Source organism: Theropithecus gelada, chromosome 1 (genome assembly GCF_003255815.1).
Source record: "Theropithecus gelada isolate Dixy chromosome 1, Tgel_1.0, whole genome shotgun sequence".
Classification (NCBI taxonomy): domain Eukaryota; kingdom Metazoa; phylum Chordata; class Mammalia; order Primates; family Cercopithecidae; genus Theropithecus; species Theropithecus gelada.
In genome coordinates this window covers 25,881,269-25,899,067 of record NC_037668.1, presented here as the reverse complement: position 1 = coordinate 25,899,067, position 17,799 = coordinate 25,881,269, and the positions used below count along the sequence as shown (strand labels likewise).

At 39.5% G+C, this 17,799-nt stretch overlaps 1 protein-coding gene across 2 annotated transcripts in view; it reads left to right on the top strand.

Moving 5' to 3' along the window:
• Positions 1-17,799, top strand: part of COPA (coatomer protein complex subunit alpha) — a 54,113-nt gene that overhangs the window by 1,402 nt on the left and 34,912 nt on the right. For both annotated transcript variants that reach the window (XM_025392266.1, XM_025392257.1), the window contains exons 2-7: positions 1,748-1,861; positions 2,060-2,133; positions 6,652-6,732; positions 8,275-8,351; positions 9,393-9,502; positions 16,425-16,534. In XM_025392266.1, the coding sequence (XP_025248051.1) occupies positions 1,748-1,861; positions 2,060-2,133; positions 6,652-6,732; positions 8,275-8,351; positions 9,393-9,502; positions 16,425-16,534 (566 nt within the window). The remainder of the gene's footprint in view (positions 1-1,747; positions 1,862-2,059; positions 2,134-6,651; positions 6,733-8,274; positions 8,352-9,392; positions 9,503-16,424; positions 16,535-17,799) is intronic.

The following is a 17,799-nucleotide window of genomic DNA, read 5'->3' as shown; positions in this document are numbered from 1 at the left end:
TCTGTAAAATAGTCTTTTATAGAAAGAATTAAAATGAGAAAGTATGGAATGTATTTATTACAGCACCTGGTGTAGACTCAGTAGTGCAAAAAGTGGAGGCTGCTCTCAATGTGTGAATATATTCTGAGCAGTTTCTAAGTCTCTTGGGAAACTTGACCTTGAAAGGTAGGTACCATTAAGAATTTCTGAGACCTGTGTAGGTGAAATGGGTCTTCATAATCTTTCAGTTTTCTTTTCTGCTCCTAATTTCTTGCTGGGCAGTAGAGAAGGAAAAACAAAGATGTTGTAATAATTGAGGGCAAACATCCATTGCTGAGTGTACTTATATATCATAATGGAAAAAAAAAAGAGAACCTAATGGAAAAATAGACAATTTAGAAGAAAAATTGTAAATGCTCAATAAATAATTAAAATAGTTCCACCTCACTAGTAATGAAAGAAATGCAAAAAAAAAAAAAAGTGAAGTTACTTTCTTGGGGGGAAGGTCTTAGATTTATAAAACAAAACAACAAATAGCTGATAACATCCTGTGTGCAAAATGGGCACCTCCATAAACTTCATAAGACTGTATATTGATACAGTGTTTTTACATTTAAATATATGTACTAAAATGTTAAGTGCACATATTCTATTCCTGAGCAATCTCACTTACAGGTCTTTAGCCTAGAGCAGTAATAATGCAAATAGGCTAGATTATGTGTAGAAGTATCTTCAGTAGGCTCTTCTGATAGCCAAAAATTGGGGGACAAAGGTAAATGCCTGTTAGAATAATGTAAAAGTTTGCAGAACAACATCATAATGTGATCCCCACTTTCATAAAATAGTAAGGCCTATGTCTATGTGTAACTGCATTAAAAATCTGAAAGGGTACACTCCAAACTGTTAGTAGTTGTTACCTCTGGGGACTTCCATTTCCAGTCTTGATAGAATAACAAACAAAATGTATGAAACAAAGGTTCATACATTGCTCACAGACGTTGGGTGACACGCAGTGCAGGGAAATGATTCTTGAGAGAAGGGAAATAAACAAGGTGAGTCCTATGATTGTCATAGATTACTGCCTAGAGAGTTTTCAGGCTTCAGTGAAAAGGGGAATCCCTTGTTCTTTCTGAGGAAACAAAAGTTTAGAGTGTGGGGAAGCAAAGATGCTAGATTTTACAGGGCAAAATACTGGAGAAGAGGGGGCTGCAGAGAGAGAGCACTAGAGGTCTGCAGGATGTCCTCTCGGGTCTTTGAGTACTGATCTGCATGTGAGAAAACTATTCAAAACCTGACAAAGAACCACTGGAAAGAAGAAGGCAGAGCAATCCCCAGAGCTCACACAGGGCTGGGACTAGTTTGTGTTCCTACTGGCCAGAATGGAAAGACTTCCTGATATTATAGAGCTTCAAATAGAGACCTCAGATGGGCTATTGCTTTAATAATGGTTCCAGATTAAGCCTAGAATGAAGGCTGCTGTAGCCCCCCTGTAATAGAACCTAAAAGCAAGCCTTGAAAGGATCAACTGATTCCAAGTAACTTAATTGCATCCTAGAGCAAAGCCCAACAATATTTAAAGGAATATAACAAACATCTAGTACCAAACATAAATTCATGATGTCTGGCATCCAGTAAAAAATCATCAAGTGTGTCGAATGAATAAATGAACCTAGGATTAACCTTGCTGTTTCTTTTTCTTATCAGAATTGACAGAAGGTGACATCATGGGGCTTAGTTAGCTCATTGTATCATTTTCTATTTTTTTCAGGGCTCAGCTTTCACCCCAAAAGACCTTGGATCCTGACGAGTTTACATAATGGGGTCATCCAGTTGTGGGACTATCGGATGTGCACTCTCATTGACAAGTTTGATGAACACGATGGTGAGATATTTCTAAGAGGAAGTTAAAGGAGTATAAGTATTTTTCATATCCTGGGGTATTTAAAGCCTTGTTTGACATGGATTCCTCTATGATTAAAGAATGTGGAAGTGATAAAACTGAAAAATCCTGAATAGGAATCACCTTAGATATTAGAAGGGATAGCTCTCTCTAACATACATTGCCTGCCTTCTCCACCAGGTCCAGTGCGAGGCATTGACTTCCATAAGCAGCAGCCACTGTTCGTCTCTGGAGGAGATGACTATAAGATTAAGGTACGGAGGGTCTGTCATGACTGAGAATAAAGGACAGAGGATGTGGGAAGGTTTGGGAATCATGAAAGGGACTGAAAGACAGGGAAGTTCATTCATACAGAGCTCAGGCTTTTGACAACATTATCTGGAGAACTTACCCAGCAAACATTTATTGAATGCTTACTGTGTACCAGACACTGTTTTCTTTTTTGGGAATTCAAAAATAAATAAGAAATGGCTTCTGTTTTCAAGGAGCTTTTATTTTAATAGAGGAGATAAACATATATCCAAGTAATAGCATGTACAGTTTGGTGAGTGATGTAATAGAGAGATATTCACAGTGAAATAGGAAAGAGCAGTACAGGTGCAAAGACAAAAGGCATGATACAGCTAGATACAGGGCAACTCTTATTAGTTTTGTATGGAGAAAACCTGAAGAAATGTTGAGAGAAGGGGCAGAAGATGAGAGGGGCCAGATCGTGGAGTACCTGTTTGCAGCACTCAGGAGTTTAGATGTTATCATGCAGATAACAAGGAGCAATTTAAGGAACTTAAATACAGGAGTGATATCAGATTTATATGTTTTTAAAATGATTACTTGGTGGTAATTAAAGAAAAGATTGGATGATTTGGGCAGAACTGGAGGCAAAGATTCCAGTCAGGAAACCTGAGCTTAGGTAGTAGCATTTGAAATGGAGAGAAGGAGATGGATTTGAGAATTTAAGGAAATGAATCAGTATATCCGTTGGATGATGGTCAATAAGGAGAAATAAATGAGATGGGCAATAAGGAGAAATAAGGGCCAATAAGGAGAAATAAATGAGATGACTTTCAGGCTTCTGGTTTAGGTCACTGGGTAAAGGGGGTGTCATTAACTAGGAAGGGAAAATCAGGAGGAGATAGTTTTCTGGAGTGGAAGAGAATGGGTAATGAATTCCATCTTGTCTCTGATAATTTTGAGGGAGCTAAGAGACAGTCTAGTTGAGGTGTCTGTGCTAGAAATATATTTGTGATTTGTCATCATGAAGGGAGGAACCAAAGGAGAAGCAGTAGAAGATATTGCTCAGGGAGTACGTTGAATAAGAAGATAGACCATCATTTAAGGGAGAGAGAGGATGTAGAGTTAGTATGGGAAACAGTGATTTGAGGGGTTCAAGATGAACCAAGAGGGAGAAGAAGCCCCTTGCATGCCAAGGAAGAAGAGAATTTTGGGAAGGAGAAAGCATTTAGAATAAGATCAAGACTGAGAAATAACCTTTAAAGTGCTTAATTTGGAAGGCCTTAGTATAAAATGAGGAAGCAGACAGAATATAGGCAATTCTTTGAAGATGATTGACTATCATAATAGCGAAAGTTAGAGCCAGAGACTAGCAACCTATGAAAATAAATCAAAATTTCCTTTATTTACTTCCTTTAGTTGTTTTCATTAAGTCTATCTATCAAACCAAACCAGTGAAATTTACTTGATAAAAAGGTAAAGCCTTTTTCATAAGCAACTTCAAGAAGTTATATATTGTGATTATACCACAGAACTTAGGTGACAGGAGTAATGAGTGACAGCTGCCTACAGAGAAAAGAGCTATTGGAATTATAGGAAGGACATTTATTTCTGTTTTCTAGGTTTTAAGCACCACATCCTGGGGCAATCAAAACTCAGATCACCTGATAGATCTCAGAAGCCCATAAGGATATCACCTCATTATAATATTTTTGTATTTGTTGTTTATAGTGATGAACATTGAGTATCAAGAATGGTTAACTTGGGATTCTTATAATCTGTTTAAAAAGGAAAAACTGGGTGTTAATTAAGAAAAAAGTTTTCCCAAAATGACTAATACTTTGGAAAAGAAATAATCTTCCACTTATGAAATGTCCAGAATAGGTAAATCTATTGAAACAGAAAGTAGACTAGTGATAGTCTAGGGTTGGAGGGGTTGGGAGGAAATGAGGAGTGATGGCTAATGGGTATGAATTTCTTAGGGGAGTGAATAAAAATGTCCTAAAATTGATGGTTGCACAACTGTGAATATACTAAAAACCATTGAATTTTATACTTTAGATGAATAAATTGTATGGTATTTGAACTGTATCTCAATAAAGCTGTTATTAAAACAAAGGAATTCTTTACTAGCTGGTAGGTGTATAGTGCTATCATTCGGTGGAGTTTTTTTTGTTTGTTTGTTTGTTTTTTGTGACCGAGTCTGCGCTGTCGCCCAGGCTGGAGTGCAATGGCGTGATCTCGGCTCACCGCAACCTCCACCTCCCGGGTTCAAGTGATTCTCCTGCCTCAGGTTCCTGAGTAGCTTGAATAACAGGCATGCGCCACCATGCCCGGCTAATTTTGTATTTTTAGTAGAGATGGGGTTTCTCCATGTTGGTCAGGCTGTTCTCAAACTCCCAACCTTGGGTGATCTTCCTGCCTCAGCCTCCCAAAGTGCTGGGATTACAGGCGTGAGCCACCGCACCCAGCCCATTCAGTGGTTTTAATTAATTTAATTTCTCTGATGACTAATAAACTTGAACATTTTTTCATAAAAAGGGGGATTATCTAGAAAAGTTATGTCTGTGGACTATCATATTGCTTGCTATATCCAGATAAACTAGTATAATCTTCATTTACAAAGAGTAAGACGGGGAGTCCAGCAAATGGTCTGAGTATTAGTCTAAAACACCTATAAGTCTTTAAGGATTTACAGTTTTGGAGCTTGACTTAGGCCATTGAAGGAGTCAAGACATTTTGAAGCTAGAAATATGAAAGTTTAAAACACTGAACTCTATAAGGGGGAAAAAGTCAGTTAAATAATAGTGTTTATGGTATGATCTAATTTTTATGTGGAACTCCACTGTGTACATGTGTATTTATATGTAACTGATTGAATAGATAGAGGCGAAGGTATTGGAATACTTTAACTTTTCATGTTATTCTTATTTCCATGCATAATGCTTGCTGAGCACTTACCTAGTGTCAGCCACTGTGTTAGGTGGTAAGGGTATAGTGTTGAGCATGCTGGGCAAGAACCCTGCCTTAAGGAACTCAGCATTCTTGTTTGGAAGATCATACTTTTGGATTGTTTGAATTTGTTATAGGAAATGATATTTTTATAATTTACTAAAGAAAAGTTAAAAATTAGAAATAGTAACAAGCTGGCCCAGATTTATTATAAACAAATATTAAAAAGAAATTTTAAAAAATTAAATGAAATAAAAAGAAAAATGCATCTGATCTCTTATTTTTGTACCTTTTAGGGGATTTTCTGAATGAGGAAGATAAGCTATTTTATATTTATGCTCCTGGTTTTCGTGTCTTCAGTTGTGTTCGTTGATGCCTAGTACTTTGGTAGTTGACTCAACTTCACATCTGAATATGATATTGTTTCTCTGCTTAGCTCAGCCTTACTGAGCAATGTAGTATTTTCCATGTAATAAGTTAAAGTCTGTTTACTTGACAGTTGAGTACAGACCACATATGTATGGGCGTCATTTGCCACCAGGGTAGGAGTCTAAGAAGCTGATGCCATATATTACTGTTTCCCTTGGAGTCATGGTATCTATCTGTCCTACTTTTTTTTGAGATCAGGCCTCTCTGTCGCCCAAGCTGGAGTCCTGTGGTGCGATCTCGACTTACCGCAACCTCGGCCTCCCAGGTTCAAGTGATCCTGCTGCTGCAGCCTCCCAAGTAGCTGGGATCACATCCGGCTAATTTTTTTTGTATTTTTGTAGAGACAGAGTTTCCCCGTGTTGGCCAGTCCGGTCTCAAACTCCTGACCTCAGGTGATCCCCCCTTGACCTCCCAAAATGCTGGGATTACAGGCATGAGCCATCGTGCCCAGCCTGTCATACTTTTTAAAAGTGATGGGTAAAGCATTAAGGGGCCTGTATTCAAGCTGAGAGCACAATTATGCAGTAGAAAAAAGAGTTTCAAATCAAGCCCTGGATAAATATTTCCCGCTACTAAATACAGATGGTGTCTTCCCAAAGAAAGGAAAACTTTTCTCTTTTTTTTTTTCAAGACCGGGTCTCACTCTGTCGCCCAGGCTGGAGTACAATGGCATAATTTTGGCTCACTGCAATCTCTGCCTCCCGGGTTCAAGTGATTCTCCTGCCTCAGCCTCCAGAGTAGCTGGGACTATAGGCGAATGCCACCATGCCTGGCTAATTTTTTGTATTTTTAGTAGAGACGGGGTTTCACTGTGTTAGCCAGGGTGGTCTCATTCTCTTGACCTTGTGATTCACCCACCTGGACTTCCCAAAGTGCTGGGATTACAGGCATGAGCTACTGCGCCCAGCCTGAAAAACTTCAATAATTTCATATTTATCTTTTCCCTAATCATACCCCAACCCCACATTGTTTATCTGACTTATAGTTTCATTCTTGTTCTTTTTCCCTCAAATCTTAAGGCTTCCTACCAAGATTCCTACCTATTTAGAAATGCCAAAGTACAAATATGTATGTAAACCCGTATTTATATACGTATTTCTATCTCTATAGAGGCCCAATAGCTATATTTCTGTTTCTTAGTTTGATTTCTGTCTTTCCAGGTTTGGAATTACAAGCTTCGGCGCTGTCTTTTCACGTTGCTTGGGCACTTAGATTATATTCGCACCACGTTTTTTCATCATGTAAGTAGTCATGGGGCGCTAGTTTTGGAGCATTCTTACTTTCCCCATAGTAATCTTTATTTGATCCTTAAGAACCCATGTTTTAATAACAGAGTTGTTTTTGGAGTGGCTCTTCTACAATCTGTGTGGTATTGACCTTTCTGCTTTGTTTCTTTCTGCAAAAGGAAGCACTCGGGATTGTACTGAATTTAATTTTATTGGATTCAGTGGATTCTATGGGAAGTCATTGTTTCTCTGTAGGGAAAAGTAGGGATTTGATTTCAGGTTTGCTGAACCAAAAAACAAAAGTTTGCCAACTAATCCCATGTAGGGTATTATTAGTAAGTAGTAGGTGTGTCTGGAAGATCAGACTAAGATGCCATTTTGATGAGCTAACAAACGTTTTGAAGTATTAACAATCATACCCCCTCTATCCTAGGATTTTTGGGTCTGGTGGAGGCTGTTCCCTTAGCCAGGCTTACTACTTTCTTTGAGCTGCCAGGTATCATAGTAGATTTAGATAGTGAGATTACAGACTCCCAACCTCTGAATCCATTTGCAACCTGAGAGGATCTCCTTATAATTCTGTGTATTAGCATTAACTTCTACTATTCTTTGATTGCCAGTAAATTAAGTCTTTGAATTAAGTTAGAATATGATGAAATAAACAATAATTTACTGGTTGAGTATACATTGTTTCTTTAATTAAAAAAATTTAGGATAGGAGAGAATGAGAAAATTACAATTTAAACATTTCAGAATGATAACCACTCAATAAGATAATTTAAGTAGGAATTGTTTGTCATTGCCATAAAGGACTTCCTGAAGACCCTTGCCTAGAACAAGTTGCCATCTACCTGGAAAGTTATGAAAAATCTTATTTTCTTTCATTTTACCAGCTCAGTAAATACGTGTGTGCGTTATACTTTCTAAGCTTTGTGCTAAATACTGATGTTAGAGATACTATCTCTGTATTGAAGGTAGAGATACTGTCTGTCTTCAGTGTTTAACACAAAGCTTAGCAAGTGTAGTAAGAAGGAAGTGTAAATAAGAAATACTTCCTTTTCTCAACAATCTTACAGATTCCAAAAAGGTTAAATTGTCTTTATATGTTACTTTCTGCTTTGGTTGCTGAGACCTGGGAATTTTTTGAAACTGGACAGAAAGAAGTCAGACAATAAAATAATATTCCCATCCTGGAGTTAAAGGTAGAAGAATCTTTCACGGGATCTTAATTTACATGATTAACTATATATAAATGCACACACATACACACATATAGAAGAAAATGTAAATGTATATGTCACTATCTGCCTCTGAGAATCTATTATGCCTCTGACTGGCTTCCATTCTTAAGTCTTATAGGTGAAAGTGCCGAAGTTGAAAAAAGCTGTTAGAGTGGTAGAGAAAAGGCGACAGCTAACCTGGTAGCAAAAGCAGCAGCCCCTTTGCTAATGTAGCTGAACTGTTAAGCAATGCAGTTCTTTAGAGAAAAATGATTACAAGAGGCTGATGAAACAAATTTGTTTAATGTTTAAAGCCTTTGTCTGGAATATCTTTCAGGAATATCCCTGGATTCTGAGTGCCTCAGATGATCAGACCATCCGAGTGTGGAACTGGCAATCTAGAACCTGTGTTTGGTAAAGCAGGAGGCAGAGGGCTCAAAAAGAGTCTTCATTTTTCCTACTTTTTCATAATCAACTTCTCTTACAACAGTCTTCTCCCTTCCCAAATGGCTATGTCGGCTGATTAATTACTGATTGTATTTGTAGGATGCTTTTAAGTGCAAAATAATAAATGTAGAGGCAATCCCATATGTGAATCTGGATCTTCCAATAATTTCTTACCAGGAAGAGAAGTCATACAGCCTTTTAGAACAAGAAATTTTAGCTGGTTTTCAATTATTTTCCCAGAAAACCTGAGTCAAGGTCTAGACCTTTGTTTTGTTTTGTGTTTGGAGCTGGAGCTTTACATAGAACCTTCCACGAAGAGTTAGGGACCATTTAAAGTGATGGCCTTGGCCTGGCACCATGGCTCACGCCTGTAATTCCAACACTTTGGGATGCCAAGGCGGGCAAATCACCTGAGTTCATGAGTTCGAGACCAACCTGGCCAAGATGGCGAAACCCCGTCTCTACTAAAAATTCAAAAATAAGCTGGACATGGTGGCGCGTGCCTGCAGTCCCAGCTACTTGGGAGGCTGAGGCAGAGAATTGCTTGAACTGGGGAGGCAGAGGTTGCAGTGAGCCAAGATTGTGCCATTGCATTCCAGCCTAGGCAACAGAGTGAAACTCCGTCTCAAAAAAATAATAATAATAAAAAATAAAGTGATGGCCTTTAAATGAGATACCTTACTAAAATCTCACAGATAATTTACAGTATGAATTACTGAGATTACATTTATTTTGATATTATAAAATATTTTTGAGAGGAGAGCTATGCAATCTCAGTTCTCCTGAAATTAGTAATATTTAAATACTAAAGCATTAGAGGCAAGAAGAGAACTATTGTTAAAATAGCTGACTGGGCTTATTATTAGTTCACAATTGGTAGGATGACCTACCTTTGTCTCCATAAAAATATAATTGGATAAGCATTTATTGAATATGGAGAAAGGTATTTAGTTTAGGAGTCTGTTGACTTCCACCTCTAATTTGGTATTGTCTTTTTTTTTCTTGCAGTGTGTTAACAGGGCACAACCATTATGTGATGTGTGCTCAATTCCACCCCTCAGAAGACTTGGTAGTATCAGCCAGCCTGGACCAGACTGTGCGCGTTTGGGATATTTCTGGTGAGCTGCCCATGTTCAGGGGACAACCTGGTCATGTCTGGTGCAAAACTGCAATTGCTTAAAATAGTGAGGAGAGTTGACTTAGAACTGGAAAATTTAGAATATTCTGTTTTATAATAGCATCTTTGTTTCTGAGGGTGTTGAATCTGCTTTGATCGTTCTTCATATTGGAAGTCTTCTCTAAGAAAAGAGGTAACTCTAGAAAATTCATTTGATTTGAAGAAATTTTAACTTTCTAGTTAGATCAGGTTTTAGTTAAAATCTATATACTATTGGGACATTTGATTAAGAATCAGGCTTTCCACTACAAATAAGAAAAAAATACATCTATGACAAAAAGAAATTTTTAGAATAGATTAATACAGGGAAACAAGACTGTTGGACCCTGTTGCTTTATTTAAAAATAGTAAAATCTCTCTATTACATTTCTTCTAGTGCAAGGAGCATGGTTGGGTTCTAGGAGTTGGTAACTTTTATGTCCAGAATACCTTTTTTTTTTTTTTTTTCTGAGAGGAGTGTTGCTTTGTTGCCCAGGCTAGAGTGCAGTGGTGCAATGATCTTGGCTCACTGCAACCTCCACCTCCCGGGTTTAAGCAATTCTAATCCCTCAGCCTCCTGAGTAGCTGGGACTACAGGCGCATGTGACCACGCCTGGCTAATTTTGGTATCTTAATTAAAGACGGGGTTTCCCCATATTGGCCAGGCTGGTCTCAAACTCCTGACCTCGTAATCCGCCTGCCTTGGCCTCCCAAAGTGCTGGGATTACAGGTGTGAGCCACTGTGCCTGGCCTTTTTTTTTTTGAGATGGAATCTCACTCTGTTGCCCAGGCTGAAATGCAGTGGCACGATCTTGGCTCACTACAACCTCTGCCTCGTGGGTTCAAGCGATTCTTGTGCCTCAGCCTCCTGTGTAATTAAGATTACAGGTGTGTGCCACCACGCACAGCTCATTTTTGTATTTTTAGTAGAGACAGGGTTTCACCATGTTGGCCAGGCTGGTCTCAAACTCCTGACCTCAGGTGATTCACCCACCTTGCCCTCCCAAAGTGCGGAGATTACAGGTGTGAGCCACTGTGCCTGGCCCGGAATACCTTTTAATGGACAGATTTAGGACTAGAAATTAAACAATTTATAGATTATGGATAGTTGGGATAATTCCTCCTTTTACAGTTTACATATCTTTATTTTGAGACAAGGATTTAAATGTTTAGTCTTACATAGAGGAGATCTAAGAAGGTGCTACCTAGAGAATTTAAATGCAGAGAGTGGACTGTACCTGTGAGAATGATGGAAGTGCTTCGTGGTGGAATAGGGAAATCAAACACTAAATGCTGTAGTTCCCTGACCAGTTAGTATTTGTTGTTTCTTTCATTCTTTTTTTTTTTTTTTTTTAACTTTTATTTATTTATTTTTTTTCTTGAGACAGTCTCACTCTGTCACCTGGACTGGAGTGCCATGACATGATCTCAGCTCACTATAACCTCTGCCTCCCGGATTCAAGCGATTCTCATTCCTCCACCTCCTGTGTAGCTGGGATTACAGATATGTGCCACCGTGCCCAGCTACTTTTTGTATTTTTAGTAGAGACAGAGTTTCACCATGTTGGCCAGGCTGGTCTCAAGCTCCTGATCTCAGGTGATCTGCCCACCTTTGACTCCCAAAGTGCTGAGATTACAGGCACGAGCCACAATGCCCAGCCTGTTGTTTCTTTCTATTCATTTCCTTAGAAATTCTTAGAGATTTGAGTTCTTTGAAATGTCAGTGACTGGACTACAAAACATGTTTCATTCTATGAAAGGAAGGCCCCCCTCATAGATCTTTGTTTGGTTCTTTGTAATAAAGGAGTCATCCTCTGCATTGTACAGCGGAGGTGATAACTGTTCCCAACTCCATTGTGGCATGGGGGGCTGGGGCAATAATGGAACTTGTTTTTATAGACCATTAATGAACAGCAAGCTGAAAATTTGGATTCTGGGATACAGCATTTGGAATGTTGCAATAGCAGTTGTTTAGGTTAATGTAGCATAGAAACAAGACAAGGGGAGATGGAGACAATTGTAGAGTAGAACCTCTAGATCATGCTGTCTTTGTAGTTTTCAAAGGCTTAGAATGAAAGGGAGTAGTATAAACGAGGTATTGGAGATAGGGTAGTTGTACTCTCTTTCCCTAGGGCTTTGCCATTGCAGTTTTTCATCAGACTGACAAGGTTTTTTGAAGTACACCCAGATGTGACCAGCCATGCCAACAGGAGGAGCTAGACACAGGCACTGTGAACCTGTGTCCTCTCCTCTCCTCACTGCCAGTACCAGGGAGCTTAGCATCTACTCTCCCAGTAACCTCACTATGGCTTTCCATGATTTTTCACTGTGCGCACATTCAAAGCACTCTCTCTGTCTCAGGATATAGGAGAGCCTGATGGGGTTGGATCCCAATTCATGCTGTTCAGTCTCACTGTTACCCAGGCTGGAGTGCAGTGTCATGATTTCAGCTCACTACAACCTCCACCTCCTGGGTTCAATTACCCTGCCTCAGCCTTCCAAGTAGCTGGGACTACAAGCACATGCCACCATGCCCAGCTAATTTTTGTGTTTTTAGTAGAGACAGGGTTTCACTATTTTGGCCAGGCTAGTTTTGAACTCCTGACCTCAAGTGATTTGGCTGCCTCAGCCTCCCAAAGTGCTGGGATTACAAGCATGAGCCACTGCCCCCGGCCGGCAATTATCCAGAATAGCCTTTGTCAACCTGGATTTTGTGAGAGAATTAAGTGCTATAGAAAGTACTTTCAGTGGCTGTTTCCATAGTTCTTCCAAGAATGGTATATAGCTAATGCTATTCTAGATCATAGAGAATTTATTACATACCTAAACTGATGCTTTCAGGCATTAAGACTTAATTCTTTTCCAGAACACCAGGTTGAGAAGGGCTCCACTCTAAGAGTAATGTTTGTGCCACCTGATGCCAGCCCAGCATGTTCCCTGCAGTCTAGCCAGTGCCGTTTGGGGGCAATCAGGTGGTTGGATTATTGGTGATCATGAAATGCTCAAGGCACGAAATACTTTTCTTTACCTTTTGCAGACAGAGAACATTTTTACATCAAAATTAAGGGCCCTAGATCAGGGAAGAGAGGGAGAGAGTGTGACACCATGGGGTTTATACTTGCTTTTGAATGTGTGAAGTGCATGGATTACTATATAATAATCTTGCAATTGCTATACATTATTTATGTGGTAGTGAGAATTTTGTGCTAACTTGCTGTACTAATGTTAATGCTGTCTTTACCATTTCTAAGTGTTGTTCTTTACCCACAACTCTTGACTTCCAGTAACCCCTTAACCAGAGTGGAAGGAGATGCTTTGGTGTTTAACAAAGTGCAAGAAGCTTTTGGGTTAGACTTTTATGCTTTCCTTCTGTAGAAATCAGCATATTCTTTTTCAGCAGAGTTCTTTTTTGCTATTGGGTTCAAATAAGTCAGAAAACAGGAAGAGGAATTGGCTTTCCGATCTGTTAAAGACCAGTGCTTATATTTCCAAAACAGAGAAGTTAGTTCTGAATAAGAGTATGAATACTCCCAAATTTAGAGGACTAATTCTAATTTTTTTGACTCTCTTTTTTTGAAAGGGACACTCTCTGAGTTAGTTAAGCAATAAGAGAATATAGAGATCTTAAGGAAAACCTATCTCTTGATACCTCTCCCATGGAGATTGAGCCCCACGGGGCTTAACTTAACCTGAATCTTTTGTGTTAGCCTGGCAAAAACTATTTATTTAAAAGGGAATGTATTTACAAACCTATATATAAAAGATTACTTTCTTAACTTGAGCTCCCAAGTAAACTGACAGTTAAATTATTTTAATAGGCTTGTACCTTTGCATGTCAAGCCCATGTAATTCAGGCTCAGTCTTTGAAATGGCTACTAAAAAAGTATTAATTTGCTGCCAAATCCTGTTATCATCCCTCTCTTTTTCCTGCTTTCCCTGGTCCGTATTGGGAGGTGTGCATCAAACTGGTCCATTCTGAGAGTGTCCTCTCCTCCCTCTGGATTTGGGTAGCTGCTGTAGAAATTTTCCGTCTGTCGTTCAGTCCTAGCGAGTGGCTTGTTGAAGGCTCAAATATTTCTTCTCTAAGTATCTTTTCACTGCCTGTCACCATTCATCTGTCTGTTTTTGCCCTTCCCCTTTTCCTGGATCATTACACGCAAATGCAACAAAGCCTTCCATTCTGTCATACAGCTTTCCTTTTAATGTGTTTGTTGAAGCTTATTGGAGGTGAAGTTTCTCACAGCTGTCTATCTTTGTATTTTCCTTTGAATCTGTTTCATATACCAGACTCATTAGAAAAAGTTGACAGATCTTATTAAAGGGACAAGTGTAACAAGTGAAAGGAGGCATCCCAGCAATGAAGTATTTATGAACCTTTGGGAGAATATATTGTAAAGCATCAGCTTTATTTCTGTCTACCTACCGGCTAAATGCTCATCTTGGACAGAGGACAAAATAATTTTAAAGTTGTTGTGGCCTTCTAAGCTCTTGCTTCTCCAGTGTTAACATGTAGGTGCCACTATAACAGAAGAGATATATCACAGTTTTAAAACAATAAATATAAATGTGGTTATTAAACTTAAGTTCTTATATTTTCCTACAGATGGCAAAGTTTAGGCTTAAAATGACTTAGGTTTTCTTTCCTTTTTTTTGAGACGGAATCTCACTCTGTTGCCCGGGCTGGAGTGCAGTGGCGCGATCTCAGCTCATCGCAGCCTCCATCTCCCAGGTTCAAGTGATTCTCCTGCCTCAGCCTCCCAAGTAGCTGGGATTACACACATGCACCGCCATGCCCAGCTAATTTTTGTATTTTTGGTAGAGACAGGGTTTCACTGTTTGAGCCAGGATGGTCTTGAACTGCTGACCTCAGGTGTTCCACCTGCCTCGGCCTCCCAAAGTGCTGGGATTACAGACGTGAGCCACTGCGCCCAGCCTCCTTTTTTTTTTAATTTGAGACAGAATTTCGTTCTTTCGCCCAGGCTGGAGTGAAGTGGCACGATCTTGGCTCACTGCAACCTCTGTGCTACACCCCCGCCAGCCTGTCCCCGGGTTCAAGCAGTTTCCTTGCCTCAGCCTCCCTAGTAGCTGGGATTACAGGCGTGCGCCACGATGCCTGACTAATTTTTGTATGTTTAGTAGAGATGGGGTTTTGCCATGTTGACCAGGCTGATCTCAAACTCCTGACCTCAGGTGATTCACCCACCTCGGCCTCCCAAAGTGCTAGGATTACAGGCGTGAGCCATCACACCCAGCCTTTAGGTTTTATTTTCAATAAGAGTTTTTGTTTTCCATTATACGTAGCTATCTTTTTAAAAAAAATTTACAAGTGCTGGGTAATTTCATCTTCCACTTTCCCCCTAAAATACTTCAAAAGATAGGATTTTAGTCTCAATTCTTTTTTTCTCATCTACAAACTGTTACAGTTTTACCTGCTTGCTCATTCCAAAGGTTTGTTATCAGAATCCAGTTACATAGCATACACTCTGAAAACTGCAAAGTACTTTTTGAATGTGAGATAGTAGTAGTGTTATCATAATTTTGGTTCTGACTGTAGCACAAATAGCTTTTAAAGATAGTTGTACTTGAGCCATATATGTGGGTCCTCTACAAATAAGACTGTTATTATTCTGGTGTCTTTTTCCATCGTTTTTAAGTTAGAGCCTAATTCCTCCCAGTAAAACTAGCCTCCAAAGGTTTTAATGGCAAAATCCAAGTATTCAAATCTATAGTCAGCCTTTTAAGCAGGAACTTAAAAGGACATGACAGTTTTAATTATCTTGTTCCTTGTCCAAGAGTCAAGTAGTAGGCATGAGTACACTTTTTTACATGGCTTGTGGTTTTACATTATCTTCTACCAAATAGCTGTTTTGTCCTTAATAGGCCTAGTTTCTGTAACCCATTTGGAACTTCCCCCATCAGCTGTCGAAAGGCTTCAAGTTGAGAAACACTGCACTGTGGCCTCTTCAAATGGCTTTTCTTTTTTGAGATAGGGTCTCAGTGTCACCCAGGCTGGAGTGTAGTGGCACCATCATGGCTCACTGCAGCCTCGACTTCCTGGGCTCAAACCATCCTCCCATCTGTCAGCCACCCAAGTAGCTGGGACTATAGGCATGTGCCACTGCACCCAGTGAAAGTTTTTTTTTTTTTTTTTTTTTTTTTTTTTTGGAGAGATGGGATTTTGCCATGTTGCTCAGGCTGGTCTGAAACTCCTGGGCTCAAGCGATTCACCTGCCTTGGCCACCCAAAGTGCTAGGATTATAGGCTTGAACCACCATGCCTGCCTCAAATGGCTTTCCTTTTAAGTTTCTTGAGCTGAGTCTGAAGATAGTGAGTTATCTCAGTTGATTGTTCCCAGTCAGTAACAGATTGAACTCCTTGTTCCACTCTTTTCCCCATTCTCACTGCTGCACTTGACTAGTCTTTAAAAAAAAGGAAAAATTTTCTAAAATGATGGGAAAAAAGCTGCTATAAATTTTATGAAGTTGAGAGTAGAAATTGAATGTTTACCATTTGGGGCCACATTTCAAGAACACAAGAACACTGAAGAATGGAAAGTGGGCATTAACTGAAGCAGACACCTCTTGAGGTAAGATTCGCGGAAGAAGAGGTTAAAGTGTGCCAGAAATTTGGGTCACCCTCCTCTGGAAAGAAGTTCCAGTAATGGATCTGTTTAAGTGTTAAGGGAGCAGAAGGGAAGATAGTGAATGTACTTCAATATTTTGAACATTTTTAGAAATAAGAATTCTTGAGTCTGTTTTCTTTCTTCAGTCTTTTCCATTTCTTTTTCTCTTCTTTTTCACTGTAGTTTCTGTGTTTCTGATACTGTGCTGTTTTAGATAACATTTATGTTTACATCTTTCATCCTGCTCCTTATCCCTTCAAAGGTCTAAGGAAAAAAAACCTGTCCCCTGGTGCGGTGGAATCGGATGTGAGAGGAATAACTGGGGTTGATCTATTTGGAACTACAGATGCAGTGGTGAAGCATGTACTAGAGGTACTTATCTTTACAGCCAGGGGCTGGATATGGGCTGTCATCTTGAGAAAGTCACAATATGCTGTTCATTTATTCATTCCTTCAACAAATATTTACAGAGTGCTTATTAAGTGCCAGGCACTGTTTGAGGTACTAGAAATCAAACTGTGAGTGAACCAACAGAGAAATGAAGCTTATGTGCCACCTGAGGGAGAGTCTTATTACCTTATAAACCCAGTAGGGAAAGGGAGAAGGCCAGGCACAGACTTCATCACCATCCCAAAGCAGAGCCCATTCTCAAGCTTTCTGTCAGGCAGGGCAGTAAGAAATTTTTTTTTTTTTTTTTTTTTTTTTGAGACGGAGTCTCGCTCTGTCGCCCGGGCTGGAGTGCAGTGGCCGGATCTCAGCTCACTGCAAGCTCCGCCTCCCGGGTTCCCGCCATTCTCCGGCCTCAGCCTCCCGAGTAGCTGGGACTACAGACGCCCGCTACCGCGCCCGGCTAGTTTTTTGTATTTCTTAATAGAGACGGGGTTTCACCGTGTTAGCCAGGATGGTCTCGATCTCCTGACCTCGTGATCCGCCCGTCTCGGCCTCCCAAAGTGCTGGGATTACAGGCTTGAGCCACCGCGCCCGGCCGGCAGTAAGAAATTTAATCAAAGTTATTGAGAACCAGCCATGTGTAACTTTTGTGCAGGTGAGAAAACAGAAAAGCATAAGGGAAAGAAACTAGTTTTTCTTTAAAAAATGATCTAATCTTCATAGCTACCCACTGAAGTAGATATTATTATCCCTATTTAGCAGACAAAAAAAAATTGAGATTTAGAGAAATTAAGCAGTCTACCAAAATCTACATGTATCTACTAAATAAATGTAAGAACTAAGATTTGAATTTGGATCTGACTCAAAACCCAGGTGCTTTTCACTGCACTATGATATATCTCAATAATACTGCTAATTCAAAACTGCCTTATCCAGGATTCTGTCACAGTATACCATATAACTGTATAAATAGGGTATACAGTATCTTAAAATCAGCAGTTCTTAAACTTTTTGGTCTAAAGATCTCTTTAGACTCTTAAAATTTATTGAGGACCCCAAAGAGTTTTTGTTTATGTGGGTTATGTGTGTCAATTTTTTACCACATTTTAAATTAAAACAACTTTTAAAAATGTGAAATGTATTGGCACACATTCTCTTAGCTGTCAGAGCAATGATATCACGTATCATGTGCTGGGAAACTCTATTGTATACTCATGAAATAATAAGAATGAAGAAGATAAATAGGC